Source organism: Hippoglossus hippoglossus, chromosome 7 (genome assembly GCF_009819705.1).
Source record: "Hippoglossus hippoglossus isolate fHipHip1 chromosome 7, fHipHip1.pri, whole genome shotgun sequence".
Lineage (NCBI taxonomy): Eukaryota > Metazoa > Chordata > Actinopteri > Pleuronectiformes > Pleuronectidae > Hippoglossus > Hippoglossus hippoglossus.
Window position 1 is genome coordinate 21,443,745 of NC_047157.1, and position 25,626 is coordinate 21,469,370.

The following is a 25,626-nucleotide window of genomic DNA, read 5'->3' on the forward strand; positions in this document are numbered from 1 at the left end:
CACACACACACACACACACACACACACACACACACACACACAAACGCATGCACACACTATCAATCAATCTATCTATATATCTACCTATTCTGTCTATCTATATATCTATCTGTGTCCGTCTCTCTCTCTCTCTCTCTCCCTTTCTCTCTCTCACCATCTTTTTATCAGAGGTTAAGATCTTGTCTCACTTATGAACCCAGATGTAGTTTGAAGTTTTTGGTCACAGTGATGATTTCCTCTCATTTCCTCTGTCAGTACCGAAGTGATCCTCTCTACAGTCTAATGAGGGACAAACCCCACACACACTCCTCAATCTGTGCAGAAGTACATCTTTGTCTGCTCTGATTTAGTCAAACGGTTATTCTCCAAATGTACTGACCTTTTAGTGTGAACGTTTTTTCTGCTGCAGCGGAGGAATGATGATGAGACTTTAGTGCTACATCAATTTTACATGACCTAAAAACGCTGTCTTCTTTTTTTTTCTATGTGAATGAGAACTGTTAGACGGACGTTTAAACATCCATTCACACGTCACATATGATTCGTTCATGTTTGTTTTTTCCTGTATGACTGTAATCTTAATCATGTTGTTGGTACAACACTGAAATATCTCATCAACTATCCAATAGTCTGCCACGAAATTTAATCCCACTAAAGATGAGTCTTCCTCTATTTCTGACTCCTTTTCTCTCCACCACCTGACGACCACTGGTGGACCGCTGTTAAAAATGCTCCCAGGTCACAGGCCTGTCAGCCTCAGGTGTACTTTTGTTTTAATGTTAATATCCTTATAACATGGCAAATGTTAATAGTCATATTTACACCAATGTGCTGTACTGACACTTGCTATTTCTAATTCATAAGCTACACATGAACGTCTTACGTGCAACGGATCCTCTAAAATCACAACTCAGGATGGTGCCATCCAGGAGAAGCTGACAAAGAAAAGCTTCACCGGATGAAAGTTGAGCCGAGTCTGAGTCCGAGGAGACAACTTTAAAACTCCTGGGACGTCCTAACCTGGCCTCCTGCACAGAGGATGAACTCTTTTGATTGAGGTAATAACTCGTCTCTTCCCCCGACTCTGCCCACAAGTCAAACTTTACGTTTTCTGCTCTGATGAAAATAGCAAAAGTTGTTTCCACATGTTTTTTTTAATCCAACAACCAATTTAGCTTCCAGGTGTGTGGTGAGTATAACGTCCTCATGGGGCCTCTACCATGGTTATTTAGTCTTGTTGAATTATAAATAAAATCCATGCATATTCAGAGTCATTTCTTGAATGAAGCTCTTTTCCTTTTGTAACTTTTTTAAAGAACGCACTTCACGTGTGTTGTAGCCACTCGCCCCTAATCTGTCCTCTCATGATTCTCTTTTAGCCGAGACATCTAAACCAGTCAGCTGTTCATGAGGGACGGGACACTTTGGGAGACGCTCATCCGTCCTGTCCTGTCCCTCAGCTGGGTGCTGCTCTCTACCCTCCGGTCACCAGTCTGTGTGTACACAAGAGGACCCTCATCCACCCCCTCTGCCGCGGTCACTGTGCCGAAACCTGGACACCCTCTAGACCCCTGGAGCCTCTGTGCACCCGTACAGTCGTGAAAGATCAGCCTCCCCCGCGCACACACACACACACACACACACACACACACACACACACACACACACACACACACACACACACACACACACACCTCCCTCCTTCCGTCACTGCCATCTCCTTCCCTTCCTACCCTCAAATCAACACACCCCCTCCTCCTCCTTCATCCTCCGAGCTTCCACACCCTTCCTCGCCCACCAACCCCCATCCTCACCACGCAGCTATCCCACTGCCCTGCCATCTCGCAGCATTCCGCAGGCCGTGCACACAGAGGCCTATTGTGTGTGCCGGCAGACGGCCGAAGGCAGCATACAGTGCGAGCTGCAGCCGAGAGGGAGGATGTGTGGAGCTGTACATTGTACTGCCGCTGTACGTAGGTGCAGATCTGACATTGCTGCTGTGGCAGATAAATGTGGAATGATTGCTCCTCCGCTCTCCTGATGATGTAAATGTTGGCTGTGATTTCTTCTGTGTGTTTCCATCAGTGCTGCTTCAGCGGACCAGCATCATAAGCTGATTCTTGAAGTCTCATCTTTTGACTTTCTTGTATAAATCTATCGTTTAAAGACGTGTTACTTTAGTGTTTAAAGGCCACTCTGTTCTACTGTACTGGTGTACCAATGTTTACAGCTGTAATTAAAGCCCCTTCCAGCAGAACTGCCACTTCGTCTTTCTTTATGTGACACAATGACTTGACCCGACCCAGTAAACTGCTCAGTGTTAGCACCACTTGTTCTCCTTCTATTGTAAGAATGCAGGTTATTGATTCAGCTGCGAACGTGGCTGTTTAAATTCTTGAAATGTTTTTGTCGCTGGACTCTTCGGCATCATCATCACGGCTCAGGTTGTCCTGCTAACTTGAAACGACTCAAACCAGAAGCTCCTGCTGAACCCAGGATCTACTTTCTCCATAGTCATATACTGGAGAGGGTTTCTTTTCTAACTTCTGCCTTAAACATAACTCCAGTGCAGGCGAGAGCTAAGATGGTGGTTTGAAATCTTTCTTTCCTGTATGTGGAATGAGGGGGGGGGGGGGGGTGCTGTCTGGAAGGTCGTGACCCTGGAATGACTGTGCCTCCCCTCACCACAAAGACCCCCTTTCAAGCTCACTTACCTGGTACTATCTAGTGCGCAGGAAAATGATAAAGATTACACAAGACGTTTCACAATAGATTATTCTGGCATATGTATGCCATTTTGTCAGGAATGTTGCAATGATGTGTAATAAGCAGTAGTAAATAGTAAGTAATATACAAATTTGAAAGTAATATTTAACTGCAGATTGCATTGGTTCTATCCAGAGGGAAAGAGAACAATTCTTCTATTAACTGCATCTCACAACCACTTGTCAATGAGCTTTGTCCAAACAGACAGAAAGTTGGACTGTAACGTGAACATGACACGACTGCTAAAGTGTAGATTGGTCGGCTCAACGGTTCAGGGTTTCATCAGGTCTGCAGATTAATCCATGATCCAAGAGACGGGACTGAAACCAACAAGCCGACAGACCCAGAGTTCCCATAAACTCAACTGGCATTTCACGAAACATCAGCATTTATTCTGTCTTCCACCAAAGAGTTCATCTCTAATACACTACAAGGCCTCTTGCAGTGTGCTAAAGCTTCATATAGTTAGTTTAGAGTCACAGGAAAACTACCTGCAAACACATTCAATTCAACTGAATAAGTAAATCACACAATAAGCATTTGTTTGTAAAGTTTGACCACTATTCTATGAATGAAAAAAGTTATACTAACTTTAGTCCCAGCAATATTTTTGAAAATCGTGATCTACGGCCAGATTAAAAAGGTTTCGACAAGAAAAATCTAGAAATCATCTGTCGATTTCAAGAAGTTGATTTTAAGTCTTTTGAATCAAAAAGATTGTTTTAGCTTATTTGATGACAATACTCGAGTATAGTCTGTAGCCACTTTCCAGATGATCAGACTCTAGAACAACCCTTTAAATCTTCATATTTTATCATAAATGTGTGCACCATAACATATTATATATAATGTGTTTGATTATGTTTAACAATAGTGATGGGTATGCAACTTTAAGGTGTCCCTACAGGGATATTTTTTCATATGTCAATTGAATTCTGAGAATGGCCTTGAAAAATGAACAAGGCCCTTTGGAAGAAGCTTCATGATTTTCTGATCCACTGACTGACACCACATCATGGAGTCAAGTCAGAGCTTGGCCTTTGCTCTGGGGGATGAAGCTCCCTTTCTAATACGAGAGTGAAGGTGCATCTCTTGCCCAGGCCAGGCCAAGCAGGTCAAGGGAGGAAGGAGGGCTTGAGTTAAAAAAAAAAAAAAAATCCCTGGGAGTGTAAATGCTGCTGGATTGAGGGGAGGGAGATGAGGTTCGGGTTTCAGCTTTACAGGGGGTCTGGGGGATGGACTGGTATTTTGGAATATACGAAGATCCATACAAGGCACAGTGGACATAAAACCGCGGTGCTTGCCCTGACGCGGTGGGTGCAGAGTGCCAGCTGGGGCCCCGCGTTGGATTTCAATTAGATTTTGGAGGTTTTGACTGCTTGGTGGTATAAGTCTCTGGGATCCAACACTTTACACACCACTTTCTGAAAGCCAGGTCTCCTCCGTTACTTCATTTCTCACCCAAGTTCGTGCGTGTCTAATATTTAGACATGTTCGGCTTTGTGGATTCAAGGACTGTTCTGCTACTTGTAGCATCCCAGGTTGTTTTACTCGCCGTGGTCAGATGTCAGGAAGAAGACGACCGTAAGTTGCAAACTTTTTCCTTGATTTCTTTTACTTTGTATTATGACAAAATGTGGATTGATACTCTGATGTTATTATTGACTGTGTGTTTACCTCCTCAATCTTCTCCATGTGATGTTTCAGAAGAATAGAGGAGGATAAATCCAGTGAAAGTGATGACCTGTCAAATTTAGAGCAGGAAGAGCACAACCCTGTTAGGCTGGGACAGAGTTTTCAATTACAAGTTTCAGTTAAAAAACATGATATTTCAATTTCAGTGATGTAGAGGTTTTTTGTATTCTGTGCACTGTTTAGCAGGTCTGTCCAAAAAAAGTGAGTGCATAGTTTCCTGAAGGACAGATGAGGCTGTCAAGGTATATCTGTGTGGGATGGAGGACCAGGTGAACAAGTGTCCATTTGTCCTCAACTGAATCCAACTGCTCAGCTCTCCCTGCTGTGTTTGCAGTTATTGCTGCGCTAAATCTCAGCAGAATATCTACTTAAAGCAACATTTTAACGTCTTAAATGTTTTTGTTTGCTTTTTTCCTTTCATTACCTAGAGAGAAACGAGTATTTTGGTCCATGGGTTGTAAGACAGTTGAGGATTTTCTAGAGAGTTCATAGGGAGTAAAGTTAGGGTCAAATTTAAATTTAGTTAATTTTTTTAAAGACCTGTAAAATAAGCCTGATCCACAGGGTGTGAAGTGACAGGGTCAGACAGTGTTTGACCCCAGACTAGCAGGCTCAAAGGGGAGCAGGAAATGAGAGGGACAGGGTCAACAGATGATGTATTTATAGTAAGATTCACTTTACACTTCAAATCCCCTCTCTAGTTGCATTTATCAGCTTTCAGCATCACTTTAGTGGTAAAATATAAAAAACTAGTGCATAAGAAAGCAGTCATTTCAGCTGCAAGTGGTCTAACACCATTTTAACATGTATGTGCCAAGTACCACTTTCACAAATACATTAGGACAAACAAACAAGAGCCTTTGGCCCGAGCCCTGAGCTGCACATTAAACAAATCACCCATTCTTAATTCCCCAATGTGTTTGCACTGGCGCTTGACACAGCTATGGGACCCAGATGGAGAAATTTAGACGGGCACCCCCAGCCCCCCCCCTCCTGTTTACTTAAGGCAGCAGCTTGTCAATTGGGCACAGTATCCCTGTAAGAGAGGTTCATTCATACAGGCGGCGGAGCAGGCCCTGCAGGTTAAATATACTCAGGCAGCAACGAGAAATACCTCAAGCTCCAGACACATCTGTTCACTGTGCTGCTTGTTGACAGTAGCTTTAAAGCTGCAGCAGAATTCTCCTCATGAAAACCTGGAGCCTTTTCTTGCCTCCCACATGAATTATGTTATGAGGGTTTCAAAGTTCAGCAAGACAAGGAGTCTCATGCACTTACATTTTTATTGTGTTATTCTATTTTGTTCGAATGTCACTTTTGTGTTTTTGTATTCAGAGCTTTTATTTGACACAGGATAACTTTTATCTTTCTCCGTCTTCCTTGTGCGTCTCCCTCCTTCGCTCGTTAACCCCTCCTCCTCCATCTTACTCCTCCTACTTCCCTGCTCCGCCCTTTGACCCCTTTACATCCTTTTACTCCCTCTCCTCTCTCTTTTCTTTAATAAAACTACTATAACAACCAACAATACTTCATAAACTCCAACACCTCTCCCTGTCTCACTCTGTCTTGAACCAACCTCTCTACTCCTCCTCTGCCCCCCCCTGCCCCGCTGCCTCTGCTGGCCACCACCACAGAGGAGGCAGGTGGCTGCATCCAGGACGCCCAGCAGTATAATGATAAGGATGTGTGGAAGCCAGAGCCGTGTCGTATCTGTGTGTGCGACAGCGGAGCGGTTCTGTGCGATGAGATAATCTGCGAGGAGATCAGAGAGTGTGCCAACCCCATCATCCCATCTGGAGAGTGCTGTCCCATCTGCCCTGCTGATGCCAGTGCCCCCATTGGTTGTAATTTATTTATTCACACACCCATAAATAAATTACTCTTATAGCTTGCATTTATCTTCCTCCTGGCAAACACTTTTGAACGGGGAGCAGCCACAGGGTCCAAATATTCTGTCTGATCTGGCCTGCACACTGATAACAGTGTCTGGGTCTGATTTCTATAGCGTTGGCTACTCCAAAATTATGTTATTATGATTTCGAATTTGTATTAATGAGTTGTTACTCAGCCAGCACCTGCCGCTCCCTGCTCCCAAAGTGAACCTCCTCATACTTGGTTTTTATGTAGACCAGATAAACAACATTATCAGGATGATACGACTCCCTGGTCGGATCCTGAAATGTGACGACTGGTTCTCATCTAAACCAGGCGAGGAGCCTCTGCTTGTTTTAACTCATGACTAAGATGAAGCTTATGTTCACACTCAAACACAACTTTACTTTTCAAAAGAATGGTGTCCTCTGGGGATTTAACTTTTATCTTTTTACGTATGAGGCCTTGTGTCACCTGTAAATGGTTCACAGCCTGGTAAAGAGCCACAGTATTCCTGTGGTGTCTTCAGAAAAATATCACTTAACTACTCAATTCAAAATGAGCAATAACATAAAAATCTCATTGCTTTTGCTGACAACCCAGATTTGGATCTTCTAGAACATCAGAAACACACAGTTTGAGATCATAATTGAATTCCAGCTCAGTTCAATCTTTCATAATACAAAGTAAAGTATTATTACTACTTGGAAGATATATCTTACTGGCACTAGCTGCCAATGCTTTATTCAACAAGCTGAGCTTATAACTTGCTTACTATGTACTTTTACTAAGTTCATTAACATTTTGCTGTAAACACACCCAACAGTCTGTGCTTGCTTCTGCTTTATCTCTCATTAATATAATCTGGATGGATGGGTCCTTTCCCTTTGGGGTTGGTGAACGGTATTTGATCACTTTAGCATCAGTTATATGTATTTCTTTTCAGGTCTCTTTTTCGGAAAAAACTCAGGTGTCTGAAGCGTTGATCATGTTTAATGTTGTTCTCTTTTTCCCACTTCATCCGTCTGTCTGCACCATCAGAGACATTCGGTGCTAAGGTGAGGCAACAATCCTTATATTCACAACAAGCAACAATATGAAAACATTAAGTTGTGTCAAGCCACTAATGTGATTTATTTTTCTCAAAATCAGGGCCAGAAAGGCCAACCAGGAGAGATCGCAGATGTAAGTATGAATCCTCTGCAGTCTGTCACAGTAAAGTAATACTGGAAACAACTGAAATGACAGTACTTTTCATAATATTTCCCTCAAAACTACTTACTCGCATACTCATTATTTGCCTGGTTATTAAGTTATATTATTAAACTCCAAAATGATCAAGCGAATCTTTTTATCATTTAGTTTTCTTTTGGATCAACAGTGGTGCACACATCGCACTAAAGATTTTTATTTTATGAATTACAGTTATTCATAAACTCTGAAATAATGTTTCATTTATTGATTCCAATTTCTCTTGAGTTTTTTCTCGTTAAATAAATGCTTGATCACTAGAGTGGCCATTTCTGGTCGAATGAGAACTTCCTATTAAATGAGTACAAACCTGCATTCCTGGGACATAATGAACCCGATCAAATCGGCTTACATCCTCTCAGCAACTTCGCCACAGCGGCACATGTCAGGTGAACAAAGCCAGTTGAAACAGAGGTTAAGAGGAGGTGATGTCTTAGCAAAAACTTGTACTGTCAAAAGAGATCCTCATCAGATTGGGTTCATTGTGCCTCCATGTTCACCTCCTACGAGGCTGGAATGTTCTTCTCAAAGTTTAGATGTTCAGAAACAGACACAGAAAACTGACATAAATTTTATTTTTCTATCTTTGTGCAGGTTGTAGGACCAAAAGGACCACCCGGCCCTGTGGTAAATATTATATCTTCTCATGCATTTCATATTTATTCATATTTATTCTACACTTGATGTGGTGTTATATTGGTGCACAGAACAAGGTCTTAACAGTCCCGTGAGTCTAACCGAGACCATTATCTTTGTTTTTGCAGGGCCCATCTGGTGAGCAAGGAGTGCGTGGAGAAGCTGGTGCTAAGGGTGATATGGTAAGAGACAAAAAATAATAACACCCTCCAACAATCTACTCAGTGAACCGCTCGGAAGAAATGTCCACACATAAAAGTCACCATGTGATTTCAACCACTTCTGACAAAGGACCACCAAATGTTAGGTCAGGCAACAGTTCTGATGGTCGTTATTATAATTGAACTGGCAAAGTTGTCTGCAGAGTTTGAGATTAGTAGAGTGTGATTACTACAAGTGTGGGAACCTCCAGATATAATCATGCAGACAAATACGAGACGTCCTCTGGAAAGGTTTTGCTGTAAAACAGCTACACAAACAGAAAACTGCACTAAGGCAAGAGGAGGCTCATGATGTGTATAACCTGAAAACAGATTTAATCCTCCCGGGTGACTTGTGACTTGTGACTTACAGAGAGATGGCATTTTCTCTTTTTCCCTAGGGAAATTCTGGACCTCAAGGAAGAGATGGTGAGCCCGGCATCCCCGGAAACCCCGGACCAGCTGGGCCACCCGGACCATCAGGGCTCGGAGGGGTCAGTGTCCTGGACTTTTTCTGCTCCACAGCATAAACAAGATTTCACTGTTGGAAGTTCTGACACAGTGTTTAAAATGTTTGATGAACAAACGGACAAAGATCTAAATATATATATAGATGCATTAACAGTAAATTAATGATATAAAGATTTTCCATTATTAGACCTGTGTATTGCTCTATTTACAACGCACAGCATTTGCATACATGGAAACTGCCTAAAATGGGTCAAAAGAAGTGTTTCATATATTAACTTATATATGAAATATATAAGAAGACTCAAACAGATGAAACAAGAGACGATCAGTTCAGCACACTGCCGCCTTGAGGATGAAAACGATGGTTTAATTTAGCAGAGAGCAGGTGCAGGCACATTGCGCACGTTCTTTAAATGTGACTGATCCTCTAGTTAAATCAGAGATTCTGTGAATGTTCTTGACTAAATGATTTTGAAGTGTAGGCAGAATAAATGATGTGACACTGTGTGATTCGTGTTTCTGCAGAACTTTGCTGCTCAGATGGCTGGAGGCTTCGACGAGAAGTCCGGAGGTGCTCAGATGGGTGTGATGCAAGGACCAATGGTGCGTAGGACCAGCTCACTGTGTGTGTGTGTGTGTGTGTGTGTGTGTGTGTGTGTGTGTGTGTGTGTGTGTGTGTGTGTGTGTGTGTGTGCGGACAGTTCATCTGTCACAATAACAGAACTTTGACACGGACATTCAGCTGACTGTGGAGCTGCTGCTGAGAACAAGTAGCAAAGATTTAACTGTACATCTTCTGTTAGATGAATACAATGCTGCCACCTGGTGGCTAAGTAGTTTCACTCCAGCAGAGACTGAAGGCTGACTTTGTTATTTCATGTTGGCTGTGTCCACTGAGCCTGAGGAAAACTTTAGACTTATTTAAATGGGGTATATTTGGGTATGAACAACATTAAATTGTAATCTTCTGAGTCCAAAAAGATTTACGTTTACACTTTACATGACTCTCAATACCTTTGACTGTTGAGTTCTCTGGTCAAGCAACACAATTTGTCACACTGTTACGAAATAGATGCCAGATAAACTTACTTCACTCTGTCTTGTGTTTGTCCTGCAGGGTCCTATGGGTCCTCGTGGTCCCCCTGGACCTTCTGGAGCTCCTGTAAGTACAAACATTACACTTCCACATCATGGTGTGATTGCTCGTTATAATCAAACTGCTAATGTGGACATATAAAGAGAAGAAGGATTGGGATGAATGAAAGCATTGCTAATCCTTGCTTTGTCATTTGTGCTAACAGGGACCACAGGGATTCCAAGGTGGCCCCGGTGAGGCTGGAGAGCCTGGTGCAGCAGTAAGTTTAGCTAACTGTGCATCTTTACATCTTAATGCAGACAGTGCTGGTCACATTTGCTGTTGTGTGTTTTGTGTTAATCCACAGAACCTTCTGCTCCAGGGCTCAATGCAATGTTTACGTTTTGCTCTCTAATTGTCTTCATATAGACAAACCAGATATGTGTCTCTAATTAACTAACTTTGTTTTACAACAGGGGCCAATGGGACCCCGTGGACCATCTGGACCTTCTGGAAAACCAGGAAGTGATGTAAGTGTCAATGATTCATCTACAACATGGAAACCTACAATAAAACAAGGTCAAAGGTCAAAGCTAAACACATTTTAATTAGCAGAGTAAATTTGCTGCATATATTTCCCTTGTGCTCCCATTTTCCAATAATGAACCTACTTCAGTTGATTTCATTACTATTATTTCACAATGATTTACATCAATCCTCCCTCGTGTGCTTTACACTATGAACTATACGTGCCACTAGGGGGCACTGTCTATCTTCTAACAACACTGATGAAAATAATGACTGCACAAAACACAGGCTGCATGTATCCAACAGCCTCTCACCTCAGTGAAGGGCCGTGCAGTTACATCCTCTCATGCAGCTTCTGTAAATAACCCTTCCACTTCCTGTTTGTTTATTAGGGTGAGGCTGGCAAACCTGGCAAAGCTGGTGAGCGTGGACCTGCAGGGCCTCAGGTGAGCGAATAACCACCAATCAGCATTTGATCAGTTCAGGCTGAATCTGGTGAAGAGAAGATTAATCCAACAATTCTCTTTTGTTTCTATTTCAGGGCGCTCGTGGATTCCCTGGAACTCCTGGACTTCCTGGAATTAAAGGACACAGAGTGAGTGTTTCAACTTGTGATGCTCACCAGATGAAGCAGGATGAGTAACTGCTCAATCCACTCGTTCATTACATCTGAGGCGACTAACTGATGATATGTGAGTCCTGATGAGCACCTCCATGTTTGTCTGTAGGGTCACTCTGGTCTCGATGGAGCTAAGGGAGAGAATGGTGCTGCAGGAGCCAAGGTAGGATCTTATCTTTTTGTGATTTTAATTTTAAATATATATATTTTTAATTACTTTTGTTTCAGCTGTTCTTCTAATTGTTTTTGATCTATGTTTCCATCAGGGCGAGTCTGGTTCCTCTGGAGAAAATGGCGCCCCTGGACCGATGGTGAGTTTTCTGCTCTGCCTGTATAACTTCATAACATAAAACTGTAGCAGACATATTGCTGTGCTCACATTCAGTCCCCATGTGATAGATATTAGGAATAATTGGTTATGTATTTAAATGACAATGATTTAAATAAGCTGATCAATCGTATTCTCTGCCACAGGGACCACGTGGTCTGCCTGGTGAGAGGGGACGTCCTGGAGCTTCTGGATCTGCAGTGAGTAACTGTCTCATATCTGCTCTTTCTAATGTGTAGATTGGTACGTTCGTTACAATTTCATTGTCTCTGCACATAACTGACTATCCTGTCCTCTCACTCTCCAGGGTGCCCGTGGAAATGATGGCTTGCCCGGTCCTGCTGGTCCACCTGTACGTATCATGGTCCCCACTTTGCATCTGTCACATCTGCTTTAGGCTACTTTCAATAAGCCATCACTTTTGATGGGACGGTTTCATCAGACATGCACCCTAACCTGATGATTTTCTCTATGTTTACAGGGACCTGTTGGTCCAGCTGGAGCTCCCGGTTTCCCAGGATCCCCAGGATCCAAGGTTTGTACAACATCATTATCATAAATCACTATTTCAACACAGGAAAGCTGATAGACTAAAACAAATCAAGCATAAGAGCCTGGTTTTAGTTTGACAGCCTCTTCAGTACTTATGTAGATCTTCACTTCTTCCGCTAGCAGTTTCAGAAAGTTGAGCTATCGAATAGATTACTAGAATTACATCTTTAAGATTCCTGTAGTTACTGTTATTCATACACAACTGATCAACTTCAGTTCAAACTACTCTATAATATTCTTGTCAGTTTAGAAAATGATGCATTCAGGGTCTTCTCACATTCAGAGACCTTCCTCAGAATGAAAGTGAAAAATAATTGCAATTCAGGGTTAATTTCTATTTCATGCACATGGGCACAGATGAACGTCAACTAGCGCAAACACAGTATTACCTTCATCTGTATGACATTCAGATACAGATGTGATATTTACAGGTTATCGAAATACAGAACAAATTATTTTCTCCACCTGTTCATGATGAATTCACTGTGTCCTGTCAGGGAGAAGCTGGTCCTACTGGTGCCCGTGGAGCTGAGGGCGCACAGGGACCACGCGGAGAGGGCGGTACCCCTGGATCTCCCGGACCTTCCGGAGCATCGGTTCGTTTGTCATCCCGATTGCTCAGATTTAATTTTGATTTAATCATCCATCATTCATCATCATTGTCATTCTAACACTGTCTTTGTTACGTTTCAACAATTAACTGTTTTATTCTTTGTCTGTGTAGGGTAACCCTGGTACAGATGGTATTCCTGGATCTAAGGGATCTGCTGTAAGTGCTTTGGAATCCTCTATTACCTCATCTTGCTTCATAATTTATAGTTTAAATATTTCAGACATTTAATATTTTACTTGGTTCTTTCATGAAGGGTGGTGCAGGTATTGCTGGTGCTCCTGGATTCCCCGGCCCTCGTGGCCCACCTGGACCACAGGGAGCTACAGGACCTCTGGGGCCAAAGGGACAGTCTGTAAGTCACTTAGCAATAATCCAAATCTCTGTGAAACCCTGATTTTTGTTTGTGTTACAGTTATTCATAGTTGTTGTTGTCTTCTTCTTAGGGAGACCCTGGTCTTCCCGGATTCAAAGGAGAAGCTGGACCCAAGGGAGAGCTTGTGAGTTGCTCAGTTTTGACTCGACATCAGTGATTTCTGACTATATTGAAAATCTATTAGAATTAGTCCACAGAAAAGATTAACTGAGATATCTTGTTTTTTTTAGGGACCCTCTGGGCCTCAAGGTCCCCCTGGCCCAAGTGGGGAAGAAGGAAAGAGAGGCGCCAGAGGAGAGCCCGGAGGTGCTGGACCACTCGGACCTCCAGGAGAGAGAGTAAGTTTGCATGAGAGACCATGAGGTTGTTAAAAAAACACATTATTAATTAGCTGATGTTAATAGTTTGGCCTCCTCTCATCAAAATCTGTTTTTGTGTGTGATTCTTTTCAGGGCGCTCCCGGTAACCGTGGTTTCCCTGGTCAGGATGGTCTTGCTGGTGCTAAGGTGGGTTCTGAGTGAAATGATGTCCAAACTGATTTCAGCTGACTGACTCCACTGACACAGGCTAAATCTGTAAAGCTGCTGACTTTCTTCTGCCTCATCTACTTCAGGGTGCCCCCGGTGACCGTGGTGTTCCTGGTGCTGCTGGGCCTAAAGGTGCTACTGGAGACAATGGACGCACAGGAGAGTCCGGCCTTCCCGGAGCCAGAGTGAGTCTTGCATCTCCACCTCTTAGAAGCCCAGAATGTACAGTTGTAATCTCTTTAGTCCTAAACCAGATGGATATTTTGTTTTCATTTGATATTGTGCATCGTCGAAATGTTTGCCTCTTCCTGTGTGATGCTGACAGTCAAAATCTGCTTCTCTCATCAATAGGGTCTCACTGGTCGTCCTGGAGATGCTGGTCCTCAGGGCAAAGTTGGAGCCTCAGTGAGTACAATGCTTAAAATCCTCATATATAGCTTTCTATTGAAAGGGTTAAATAACTACACATTCAACCTATAGTCTGCTCCTTAAACCCGAGAGTCTCTTTTTTTGGCACGCTGGTTTAATAATCCCACTGGCTCCAGCATGATCATGATAACCTTATTCAAGTATGAACTCCCAAGTGAATGCCTGTGTTTCAGTGCTGTTTGTGATTTTTTACCTTGTGCCTTTTACAGGGAACCCCTGGTGAGGACGGTCGCCCCGGCCCACCTGGTCCTCAGGGAGCCCGTGGACAGCCCGGAGTGATGGGATTCCCTGGACCGAAGGGAGCCAATGTATGTGTTTCAGGGTCTTTTATTTAAGTCGTCATGACTGCACACAGCATGTGGAACCTGAAAACAAAATAAAAGCTGATAACATGCAAAATATCAACTGCGTATAACATTTAAATAGCCAATTATGCTTTCACGAACCTTTGTACACTTCAATCTAAGGTCATTTCATCTGATTTCTCCTCAACAGGGTGAATCTGGAAAGCCAGGAGAGAAGGGTCTCCTAGGTCGTCCTGGTCTGAGAGTAAGTACAATTTCTCCATAAGTAGTTTACCTTCCTCCAAACCGTCCTTTCTGTCTTCAGAACACTTCTCACAGCTGAAGTTCTTCTCTCTGAACAGGGTCTGTCTGGAAAAGATGGTGAGACTGGTGCTTCTGGACCTTCTGGCCCTGCTGTGAGTACTTAAGTCATATTTGATGCTTTTAGACATGTCAGCTAACAGTTTACAGGGTTTTCACTTGTCTCTGCCGCTGGCTGATCACCTGTGTTTGGTGTCTGTCACACAGGGGCCTGCTGGAGAGAGAGGAGAGCAAGGACAGCCTGGACCTTCTGGCTTCCAGGTGAGTTTATCTTGCCATCAAATCCTTCATAGACCTGCGTGGAAAACCAAAAATACACAAAGGTCTTAGACATTAGGCTATAAACCAATCCATAATTAAAGATATCATGTAACTAACTCCTCTGCTGTTGTTGTTTAGGGTCTGCCTGGACCATCTGGTTCCCCGGGAGAGGCTGGAAAACCTGGAGACCAGGTGAGTGTTTATTCTGTCCAGAGAATTTGTTGCATCTGTAGGTTTATCTTTATGGACAAATCCCTTCAATACACTGGAAACAAACTGAAGCAGCAGGTAGTACCAGCTACAAGCCATGTGATGGAATCTCTGAGAATTCTAACCTTGCTGGTAAAATATTAATATATTGTGATTGAGATATGAAGAGTGTCATAAGGTTAGAAATATAGTGTACGGAGTAAAAGACAAGCAAAACCAGCCAACTGAAAAATAACTTGATCTTCCTTATATTAGGGTTTATAGGTATATAGATAAATGCAGCTATCTATTTTATATTTTGTATTATTTGCATACATTTTTTTCTTATGATTATATGTTTTAAGTGGCCACTGTAACAGTGCAGAGTTCTAAAAGGTAATAGAAAGGTTATAGAAAGGTGATCTCATTTTAAACTCTGAGCAGTTGAGATATTTTACTTTGTCCTTTCTGACCAGCTTTTACAAGTTGGTCCATAACTACTCTGCTGTCAGAGCCTGGAAATCAACAATAGATCAAAGTGCAGTTTCTTCTGTATAAATAATAATGACCTCAGCACAGTACAGTTGAATAGAGTATTGTAAAAGCCTCATTTATTACTACAGAGCTATCAAACTCAATGTTTACGAAACAAGTGTAAACTAGTTTGTCTGACTCACAATGAAAGTTCAACAGAAGGTTGAGATCTGTTTGTATGTGTCTTTAAACACAGTCACTGGTTGTTGTATGAAAACTGAAAACTGGACTAAAAGTGTTTTCTCTCTGCAGGGTGTTTCTGGAGAGGGCGGAGCTCCTGGTGCTGTTGGACCTAGAGTGAGTTTGCCTGTTCAGGATTCTTATTAATTATCTAGTGCAATCATTGCTCATGATCATTGCTCCATGTACAGTCTGCTTATTTATATTGTGGGTTTCATACATTGAGACCTTACTTTTATCATCCTGATCTTGGAACTGAGCAGTGTCTGTGACCACTTCCTCTTCCTCCTCCTGATCCGGTGTCTTCTTGTTTCCTGACAGGGTGAACGTGGTTTCCCTGGTGAGAGGGGTGGTGCTGGATCTCAGGGTCTTCAGGGACCTCGTGGAATTCCTGGAACACCTGGAACTGATGGACCCAAGGTCAGTGGATCACTCTGAAACAGATTTAAGATTCAAATGATTCATGAGCGACCTCTGCACCTGCTCCTCCACTGGTGTCAACAGGACTTGTCCTTGTTGATGAGGTTTAAATTACACCTGAAAATTATTATTATTAATATTTTAATGCACAATTTAGGATTTTCTTTAGATTTTTTGGACTGATGCAGTAACTTGGTCTGGTCTGGAAACATTAAAGTGTTGACAAGACTCCAAAAAGACACAGTGCCCAGTTTCCGGTCTTTAAGATAAGCTAAGCTAACTGGCTATGAGTCCAGCTCCATACACACTGGACAGAGAAGCACAATTACTAAGATTAAATATTCCCTGAAAAGAATTAGGACAGATTACATACTTTAGATGTGATTTAGAGGTGTTATAAGGACCCGTTTCCGGCTTTTCCCAAAATATATCCAATAAGTAATAGATGATAAGGCACCTTTGACATTACCAGTGGAAAAGAAATACTGAGTTTGGGTAATTCATCGGAAACCAGTAACAATTTGACTGACAAGTGATCTTCATAAACTCAGGGAGCCATTGGACCATCTGGTGCTGCTGGACCTCAGGGACCCCCCGGCCTGCAGGGTATGCCCGGAGAGAGAGGAGCTGGTGGCATCTCAGGAGCCAAGGGAGACAGAGTGAGTAACAGGAGTTGTGACTTTTGAGTGAATTGGTGAATTCAAACAGAGCAAATGTCAGGACCAGTGCTCTTGTGGTTTCATGAATGAATAACACACTGCTTTCCTTTTTGTCCAACAGGGTGACAACGGACAGAAGGGACCCGAGGGTGCTCCTGGAAAGGATGGTTCTAGAGTAAGCTCACAATAAATCCTTGCTCTCTCATTTTTGTGATTATTTCTGGCGGCCATCAAACAAAGAGAGATATTTGATCTCACCCAAACTTCAATATTACTTGTTTCTACATCTATGCGTTCTTCTTCCTCAGGGTTTGTCTGGTCCCATTGGTCCACCTGGACCATCTGGACCAAACGGTGCCAAGGTAAGAAGAATAGTGTCAATCTTTTAATTGTTAAACAGGAAGGATTATCCACTTTGAATTAAGTTTGGGGTGGATTGATTTGTTTGGTCTGACTGACTGTTTCTCTCCAATCCAGGGTGAGACTGGACCTGGTGGACCTACTGGTGCTGGTGGTGCTCGTGGTGCTCCTGTAAGTATCTGTTCATGTGAGGACTCACAATAAAAGAGGCCTGGCTTAGTTGACAGTGGAATATCCATTTTTTCTATGAGTTAATCCATTTATTTGCACTCACAGGATTATTTATAAAATTAGTAGAAACACTGATATAAGGAGCATTGAATGTTATACTAATTTAATACTAGTCTGTACCCTGCAGTATGATGCTGCTGCTCACATATTACTACCATTACAATAACATCATGAGGAGAATTAGCCACAACCAAGACACTAAATAGAATTTTTATATTAGAGACATTTTACCCAACTGCGGGACTCAAATGCTCAGACCTCATGGTTGACATGCTTATGATAAGATAAGGATGTTTGCCACTCGTATTATAACAAGAGTAAAATGGTTGTGAATATGGAGGGCCAGGACATAATAAATGACTAGATTTGCACAAATGTACTGAGACATTTTGCAGCAAACATAATGGAGGGATTGAGTCTGGGGAAAATTTAAATTTTTAGTGCAGATCTGGTTAAAGGGGCTGAGGGAAGACTTTCAATTGCTTTTCAAAAACACTGCAAGATAAAGAGGGAATCAATGTTTCCATCCATCTTTCGGATCTTGATCAATACTGTCTTGTGAGAAAAGGACAGAGAAGTTTGCTTCATTTTTAGGGATAGTTTCCTTCTCGTTGAACCAAAACACCATACACATAATGTATGAGAGGGACTTTCAGGAAGAACAAAATCTGCATTCAAACAGCATCATTATTTCATTCCCCTCACCGACAGTCTGTCTTCTTTCCTCCTGCAGGGTGACCGTGGTGAGGGCGGTCCTCCTGGACCTGCTGGTTTTGCTGGACCTCCTGTAAGTAAAGTCAACACAAGTCCTTTAGTTCAAATGAAATGACAGGAAAATGTATTTCCATTCATTGGCAGTCCGACTAAATGACTGTTCTGTTTAAAATATCCAGGGTTCAGATGGTCAGCCTGGAGCCAAGGGAGAGCTTGGTGAGACTGGACAGAAGGGAGAGGGTGGTTCTTCTGGACCTCAGGGACCATCTGGAGCTCCTGGACCTGTGGTGAGTGTTTGATCAAAAATAAATAAAATATAGAATGCACAGTATCTTAGGTTACATCTCTTGATCAGCTAAGTGACAGTATAAGAGTATTTAAACTGTCGCATTTATGAGATATGAATGCATATCAAGTATTACTAATTAGTGATTAATTGTTGTTTCTCTTTTTCAGGGACCTACTGGTGTATCTGGACCTAAAGGAGCTCGTGGTGCTCAGGGAGCTGCTGTAAGTAAATCATGTTCATATTTTTTCACATGAACATCCCACAGTTTCTCAGCAGTCTGTAGAAACACATTATACACACTGCATCACAGCCTATATTTTAGACTTCTGAATATGGATTTATTGACTCATTTCACTGGAGGGCAGTCGCTTCAATAACTTTAAACCCTTTAAACATATTTAACCCTGCATCTCCACCACACCTGTTAATGTGTTGGTCTCCTATTGAACAATGCTGAAAACAATGACCCTCAGTAGAAACAAATAGCTGCTGCCATTCCGGCTCTTTTGATTCACCTTCACATATTGACATATAGAGAAATTAGATAAATTGTCTTTTCTGAACTCTTCCTGTTATTGAGGACATTGTTATTCTTTTCTTTTGACAGGGTGCCACTGGATTCCCTGGTGCTGCCGGCAGAGTTGGATCTCCTGGCCCTAATGTGAGTATTTAATCAATAATATATTCAAAGAAGACACATGTTCACTGCTGAGTCAGTGTGAAATAATTTGTGTTTGTGCCTTTCTGCTTTTACTAACTGAAATTCTCTGTCTACCTATCATAGGGTAACCCTGGCTCTGCTGGTCCCGCTGGTTCTTCTGGCAAAGACGGACCAAAGGGTGCTCGTGGTGACAGCGGCTCCCCAGGAAGACAGGGAGACTCTGGGCTGCGTGGACTTGCTGGCACACAAGGAGAGAAGGGAGAGGCCGGAGAGGATGGACCACCTGTGAGTTAGAATTTGTACCTCAACATCCACTTTTAGTCAATGACTATATCAGCCTAAAATTACCAAACAATCTGAGTGATTGTTTTTACTGACATGAGAAGAGGATCTGTGCTCTCTGAATCCAGTCATGTGAAGGTGATTAGAACGTTTCATGAGTCAGTATTTTCTCTCCTGACTCTGTAGGGTGTTGACGGACCTTCAGGTCCTCAGGGTCTCGGTGGATCCCGTGGTATTGTTGGTTTGCCCGGACAGCGTGGAGAGAGAGGCTTCGCCGGTCTCCCTGGACCTTCTGTAAGTGCCCTTCATCCGTGAATGATTTTAGCTTTAGGTTATGATTTCCCCATTTCTGTCTGATGCCCCTCAGCTTTTTTACAAATCACACCTTCATCTTACTGTAAGTTTGTCTTACATTTAAGGCTCATTCTTGTTAGTTGTCTTTGAGGTTTCACTCTTACTTTCATGCAGACAGAAATGACACAAATATAGATCCAATGAAATTCTGTCATTATTATTATTGACATATAATAAATATTTGTCCTTTGTGTTTAGGGAGAGCCTGGAAAACAGGGAGCTTCTGGTTCCGCTGGCGACCGTGGACCTCCTGGACCTGTCGGACCCCCTGGACTTACAGGACCTTCTGGAGAGACTGGTAGAGAGGTCAGAACCAAACATTAGTAACAAAAATATGTCCAAAACCATAACGTCTGGATTTCAGATATGTATCCACCTTTTTGACTTAAGAAACAATGACCACACTATGTTATTAAATCATGTTTCTGTATCTCAGGGTACCCCTGGATCAGATGGACCCCCTGGTAGAGATGGATCTGTTGGAGTCAAGGTGAGAGATTTCAGTCTCACATAAAAATCTAAATCTAAACCAAATAACACATTTTGAGAAGACTTTGCTGAAAATCTTGTCATCCTGAGTCATCACCTTGTGTCCTCCTGCAGGGAGAGCGAGGTAACACTGGTCCTGGTGGCGCCCCCGGAGCTCCAGGAGCCCCTGGTGCCTCTGGACCTGTCGGACCTCTCGGAAAGCAGGGAGACAGAGGAGAGTCTGTAAGTAACACAGGGCACTGTAAGGAGTCATAGGGGAACGTGTTGTGCATTGTTTCATATTTCCAGAGTTGATACCAGGAAGAAAACACACTCTTGTCTCTTTCATTAGGGTGCTCAAGGACCTGCAGGAGCCTCTGGACCCGCTGGCGCTAGAGGAATGGCCGTAAGTGTCATCATCCCAAACTGCAACCTTATCAAGTTTTTTAGATTTAGATTTGATTTAGGTAATTAAATCTGCTGCATATACACATCATGAATTTTAATACATGACAAACTTTTACTTCAGGGACCCCAAGGACCTCGTGGAGACAAGGGAGAGGCTGGTGAGACTGGAGAGAGAGGACAGAAGGGCCACCGTGGCTTCACTGGTCTGCAGGGTCTCCCTGGACCTCCTGTAAGTAATCCAAATCTGACAGTTCATCCCTGCAGCACCATTTTCTTCTGTCCCTACTGTCATCTAATTTGACTTCATCCTTCGCTAAACAGGGTACCGCTGGAGATTCTGGAAGTGCTGGACCTGCAGGCCCAAGCGGCTCTAAGGTGAGAGAACTGACCCAAAGCAAAGAGTCAAAAGAGAAGAAAAACTTTTATTAGGTTTCCGTCCTGCAGCTTTAATGCCAAAAGATATGTGATGGTAATGAAGGGCACAGGTTAGTCTTTTTGTAATTCTCCGAAGATGGGGACAGGAGAGGCCACGTGCTGTAATTACCCACTGCTGTGATAAGATGGCCGGCTGAGGCATTTTGTAATTACTCTCTGCAGGGAAAAGACACAAAATCACTCCTGCTGAGATCGGAAATGGACTTCAATATCTATTCTAGATTAGCTAAGCATTCTGCAGGATAAGAAAAATGAAGGGAAATGTCACCATACAAATAATCTTCATGCATAATAAAGGCAAAGGGTCTGAGGGTGATGGGGCTAATGGAGGGAAACTGCTGCTGCATTTGAATTGATGTTATTCAAATGTGGCAGACTGTATGGTGGATCTGAAAAAATTAAGTTTTACGTCAATACATTTTTTACTCATGTAAAAAGTATAGTTTTCCATTTAGGACAGAAAGCTCAGGTTCAGCAAATAGAATAATGCTTTTATCCACTAGTTCTTAATTTAATCTAAAACTCACCTGTGTCTGTAGGGACCACCTGGACCCACTGGACCCGCTGGCAAAGATGGATCTAACGGTATGCTCGGACCTATTGGACCACCCGGACCTCGTGGACGCTCTGGAGAATCTGGTCCTTCTGTAAGTAACATGACATTAGAAAAATTACAAACCCACAAAAAAAAAAGCCTGTATTCTGTACTATTTCAGCGGTGTCTTATTGTACACTTGTTTCTTCTGCCCTCCTTCAGGGACCTCCCGGTAACGCCGGGCCCCCCGGTCCTCCTGGTCCTCCTGGTCCTGGCATCGACATGTCTGCCTTTGCCGGTCTGGGTCATACAGAGAAGTCCCCTGATCCTCTCAGGTACATGAGGGCCGATGAGGCCTCCAGCTCCCTGAGGCAGCACGATGTTGAGGTCGATTCCACACTCAAGTCCCTCAACAGCCAGATTGAGAACCTGCGCAGCCCCGACGGCTCCCAGAAGAACCCGGCTCGCTCCTGCAGGGACCTGAAACTGTGCCACCCTGAGTGGAAGAGCGGTGAGTCGGGCGGAGGGGTGGAATAGGATTAAAATAGAAAAGAAAGTCTGCTGATGTGTTGACTTTTAGATTTAAAATGTTCCTCGCTGGTGAATACACTGCTCCTAGCTCTCTTTTAGATATCTATTTCTATATCACATCGTAAATCCTCTTGGTTGAAAATGAGCTACGGTACTAATTTGAAGTACAGTAATGTTAAAGAGAAATTAATGCTTATAACAAATTTAGTAATCAGCAAGAAATCAAGTAAATAGACTTTGGTGTCTGGGTCCAATAGTCTGAGACCCCCACCATATATTCCTGCAAAATAAATACCCAACTTGATGTTTGGGCATCATTCAACAGGCCTGTCAAATATTTGTTCAGTAAAAACTAAGTTTGCAAAAGTAACATTTAGTTTCTCAGCTTCACTCCTCATTAACGCTCTTCTCTCAACCCTCCAGGTGATTACTGGGTTGATCCCAACATTGGAAGCACCGCCGACGCCATCAAGGCCTTCTGCAACATGGAGACTGGACAGACCTGCGTCTACCCAAGCATCGCCAAGGTGCCCAAGAAGAGCTGGTGGACCAGCAAGAGCAAGGACCGCAAACACATCTGGTTCGGAGAGACCATGAATGGAGGATTCCACGTGAGTGCACTTGTCCGCTACAGATTATTTCTTTCTGAAACCTGATCCCGAGGAAATGAAATGAGCCTCAACATGAAAGCTGCTAATTCTGTTTGTCTGGTTCTACAGTTTGACTACGCTCAGGAAGGCCCAGCTGCCATCGCTGCAAGTGTCCAGCTGACCTTCCTGAGGCTTCTGTCCAATGAAGCTTCCCAGAATCTCACTTACCACTGCAAGAACAGCATTGCCTACATGGACCAGACCACAGGCAACCTGAAGAAGGCTTTGCTGCTGCAGGGCTCCAACGATGTGGAGATCCGCGCAGAAGGCAACAGTCGCTTCACGTACAGCGTGTTGGAGGATGGCTGCAAGGTGAGAGCAGAGGCAGAAAAAAGATTATCCGTTATATTTCTAATTGTAGCATGAGTCTGTTATTAACACATTTCTCTATTGTCAACCTACAGAAACACACAGGCCGGTGGGGCAAGACCGTCTTTGAGTACAAAACACAGAAGACCTCCCGTCTGCCAATCGTAGACATTGCTCCTATGGACATCGGAGGAGCGGATCAGGAGTTTGGAGTGGATGTAGGCGCAGTCTGCTTCTTGTAAAGCGGAGTATCACAATGGCCCCCCCCTAAATAACAGGAAATGAAATGACACTCAACCACGAAAACATTACACACACTTCCACAATAAAGAAGACTGGAAATTAAAAAAAAAAAAAAATAATTGATACTTTTTGTCTAACAACAAAGTGCTCTCCAAGTTGTACTCCCTGGATGTTAGCACTGAAGGGCACCGGCAATATCTGTACACCACACCAGCAACATTCTCTGTCAACCCGCTTCCTGAGATCCAGTCATGTTTCCGATGGCCCACAGTTGACGGGAATGAGTCAGAACCAGGAGGAAGAGGGACCAAGCGGACAAGTTATGGAGAACAGGAACATGACTTGATGTCACTTATTTATTGTCTAACCTACACGGGCAGAGTTGAGGTAGGACTGGACGGGTTTACTTTGTAAGTACGACACGCCCCCTTTCCACTACAGAACAGCCGCACAACCTCTGTCCCAGTCCTACTCCACCTCCTACCCTGTTTCCCTCCTGACACACAAATACGGCATTTTGAATCAGTGTAGACCAAAAAACAATATATATATTCTCAGTAAGTAAAACCAAATCCAGGCGCTGCAGGTCTTCCACCACGAGCAGGAGCCAAAAAACCTTTACTGTGTATTATAAATCCTTGGTTCTATTGTTGTAAAGGTCTGTGTTTATAAACAACCAGATGGTTTTATATATATTTCCACATTATGTGTGTACATGTGTCTATATGCACACCAACACTTTTTGGAAAGTGAGGTTACATTTGGGATGTATGTTTCCATGTCCTGTTCCCCTTGACTGCCCATCAGAAGACGGCCCAGTTCTCGTCCCAAGAAATTCGAGGGAAATCAATTTTGCCTTTTTATCGTAGTCGTCCAGATTTTTTTTAACGCTACCTCACGCTGAAAAAACAAAGTGAAACTGTTAAGTTTAAATCTGAGCTGACCAAATCATTATAGCTTTCTGGTGGATCTGGGGCTGAATGGCCATCTTTGCTTTGGGTTGCTCTCTCTTCAGAAGGTGCTATGAGTTCTGTAATCCCCCCCCCCCCCCCCCAACTCCCACAAATCCCTAATTTCCCACTAGCCTCACACCACACATTCACACTCCACCCTGGAGGAGGGGTGCAGTCGGGTTACGACAGGGGAGACAGGGGCTACTTGGAGGCCTTCTCTCGAGTCCACATCCCCCAAGCTGAACACGGGACTCTGAGCACGGGCGCTAAGGAAAAAAAAAACATAACCAGGGTGGGTTGTCTCTCTGTGTGTGTGAGGGTGTGTACATTTTTTGAATTAATTTTATTATGACCATGACCATGATCATTTTTGTTTTTATTTTGTTACACTTCTAATTGCTGTAAATTGGAAAATAAAAGGAAAACCGAATTAAGAATGAAGTTGATTTTTTTGGGGGGAAATTTGAATAGAACCAGAAATGGTCGTGGGGATGTTTTTCTTCTCTCAACAGAACCGTCACATGTGCTTAAAAGTTTTTTTTTGTTAAACTTGTATTTCTTGAGGTCAGTTACTCTTGACTGTGAGTGCGTAGTCTATGTGTGAGCGTGTGTGTGAAAGTTTAAGACTGTGATGCACATGTGTATTTTCATATTTGAGAATCTCATAACAAAAAGGAAGAAAAAGTACTGTATTCGTTCTGCGGTTTCACGTTGTCTGAACTAATAGGCATAAATAAAAAACATTTTTTGACTGGAATCATGTATTTTGTAGAGTAATTATGCATCACTACGTCACTACTGGTTTTCTGTGACCTGCTTCCTCTCCGGTCTGTCCTGAGTCAGAGACTTATTATATAAAATAGAAAAGACCCTGTAATTATCCAAACATACAATTCAATTTACAAAAAGTCTAGGTTACATATCCTACAAATAAGGATTAAAAACTACACGGTCACTCTCTCGATATAATTGTTTGATTGTTAAAGATAGAAAAGAAACTGCATTAAATTTCATATATAGGAAAAATCCACTGATTTCACTCATCAAAGTGAGTCTGATGCTCAAAGAAGTGATAAAAGAAACTGCCTCAAGTGAAATCAGTACAAAAAAAATCTATTGCTGGATAACTGAATGGGTCTCCCCCTGTTCTCAGGCCTCAGGGTTCATGGAGAGAACTGATAGAAACACAACATGACCACAAACGAGCCAAAATTAGTGTAAAGTAACTGACACCCAAAACAACCACAAGATGTGTAGGGCAGGTTGGGGTCTTCACATATCTGTGCACAGGGGCCCACTTACTCATAATCTGTCTGTTTCTGCTCAAATACTGTTTCACCACAAACCACAATTTGGAAACACATCAGCATCACACACAAAAATCTACTGTAATTTGAGGCTTTATACACAATTTCCCCCT

The 25,626-nt window shown here is 42.8% G+C and overlaps 1 protein-coding gene across 3 annotated transcripts; it reads left to right on the forward strand.

Moving 5' to 3' along the window:
- The first annotated feature begins 3,844 nt into the window (after nucleotides 1-3,844).
- Nucleotides 3,845-24,966, forward strand: col2a1a (collagen, type II, alpha 1a). 3 transcript variants are annotated; one of them, XM_034589457.1, is made up of 53 exons: nucleotides 3,845-4,350; nucleotides 6,096-6,305; nucleotides 7,454-7,518; nucleotides 8,179-8,211; nucleotides 8,349-8,402; nucleotides 8,822-8,914; nucleotides 9,417-9,494; nucleotides 10,009-10,053; nucleotides 10,193-10,246; nucleotides 10,443-10,496; nucleotides 10,887-10,940; nucleotides 11,036-11,089; nucleotides 11,223-11,276; nucleotides 11,380-11,424; nucleotides 11,588-11,641; nucleotides 11,749-11,793; nucleotides 11,923-11,976; nucleotides 12,491-12,589; nucleotides 12,718-12,762; nucleotides 12,860-12,958; nucleotides 13,050-13,103; nucleotides 13,210-13,317; nucleotides 13,432-13,485; nucleotides 13,593-13,691; nucleotides 13,858-13,911; nucleotides 14,145-14,243; nucleotides 14,431-14,484; nucleotides 14,582-14,635; nucleotides 14,748-14,801; nucleotides 14,940-14,993; nucleotides 15,777-15,821; nucleotides 16,026-16,124; nucleotides 16,676-16,783; nucleotides 16,905-16,958; nucleotides 17,092-17,145; nucleotides 17,261-17,314; nucleotides 18,108-18,161; nucleotides 18,268-18,375; nucleotides 18,545-18,598; nucleotides 18,985-19,038; nucleotides 19,162-19,323; nucleotides 19,507-19,614; nucleotides 19,873-19,980; nucleotides 20,111-20,164; nucleotides 20,278-20,385; nucleotides 20,495-20,548; nucleotides 20,672-20,779; nucleotides 20,872-20,925; nucleotides 21,525-21,632; nucleotides 21,743-22,031; nucleotides 22,475-22,662; nucleotides 22,771-23,013; nucleotides 23,106-24,966. In XM_034589457.1, the coding sequence occupies exons 1-53, from the start codon at nucleotides 4,257-4,259 to the stop codon at nucleotides 23,250-23,252; spliced, it is 4,482 nt and encodes a 1,493-aa protein (XP_034445348.1). In that variant the 5' UTR covers nucleotides 3,845-4,256; the 3' UTR covers nucleotides 23,253-24,966. The 3 variants fall into 3 exon arrangements, with proteins under 3 accessions (XP_034445348.1, XP_034445346.1, XP_034445347.1); XM_034589455.1 differs by lacking the exon at nucleotides 6,096-6,305 and adding an exon at nucleotides 7,375-7,391 and having other exon boundaries at nucleotides 3,850-4,350; nucleotides 7,486-7,518; XM_034589456.1 differs by lacking the exons at nucleotides 3,845-4,350; nucleotides 6,096-6,305; nucleotides 7,454-7,518 and adding an exon at nucleotides 7,792-7,973.
- The last annotated feature ends 660 nt before the right edge of the window (nucleotides 24,967-25,626 follow it).

Coding starts and splice junctions, on each gene's coding strand:
- col2a1a (XM_034589457.1), top strand. CDS start 4,257: ATGTTCGGCTTTGTGGATTCAAGGACTGTTCTGCTACTTGTAGCATCC. Junction 10,247..10,442: donor CTGGAGAGCCTGGTGCAGCA/GTAAGTTTAGCT, acceptor GTTTTACAACAG/GGGCCAATGGGACCCCGTGG. Junction 13,486..13,592: donor ATGGTCTTGCTGGTGCTAAG/GTGGGTTCTGAG, acceptor CATCTACTTCAG/GGTGCCCCCGGTGACCGTGG.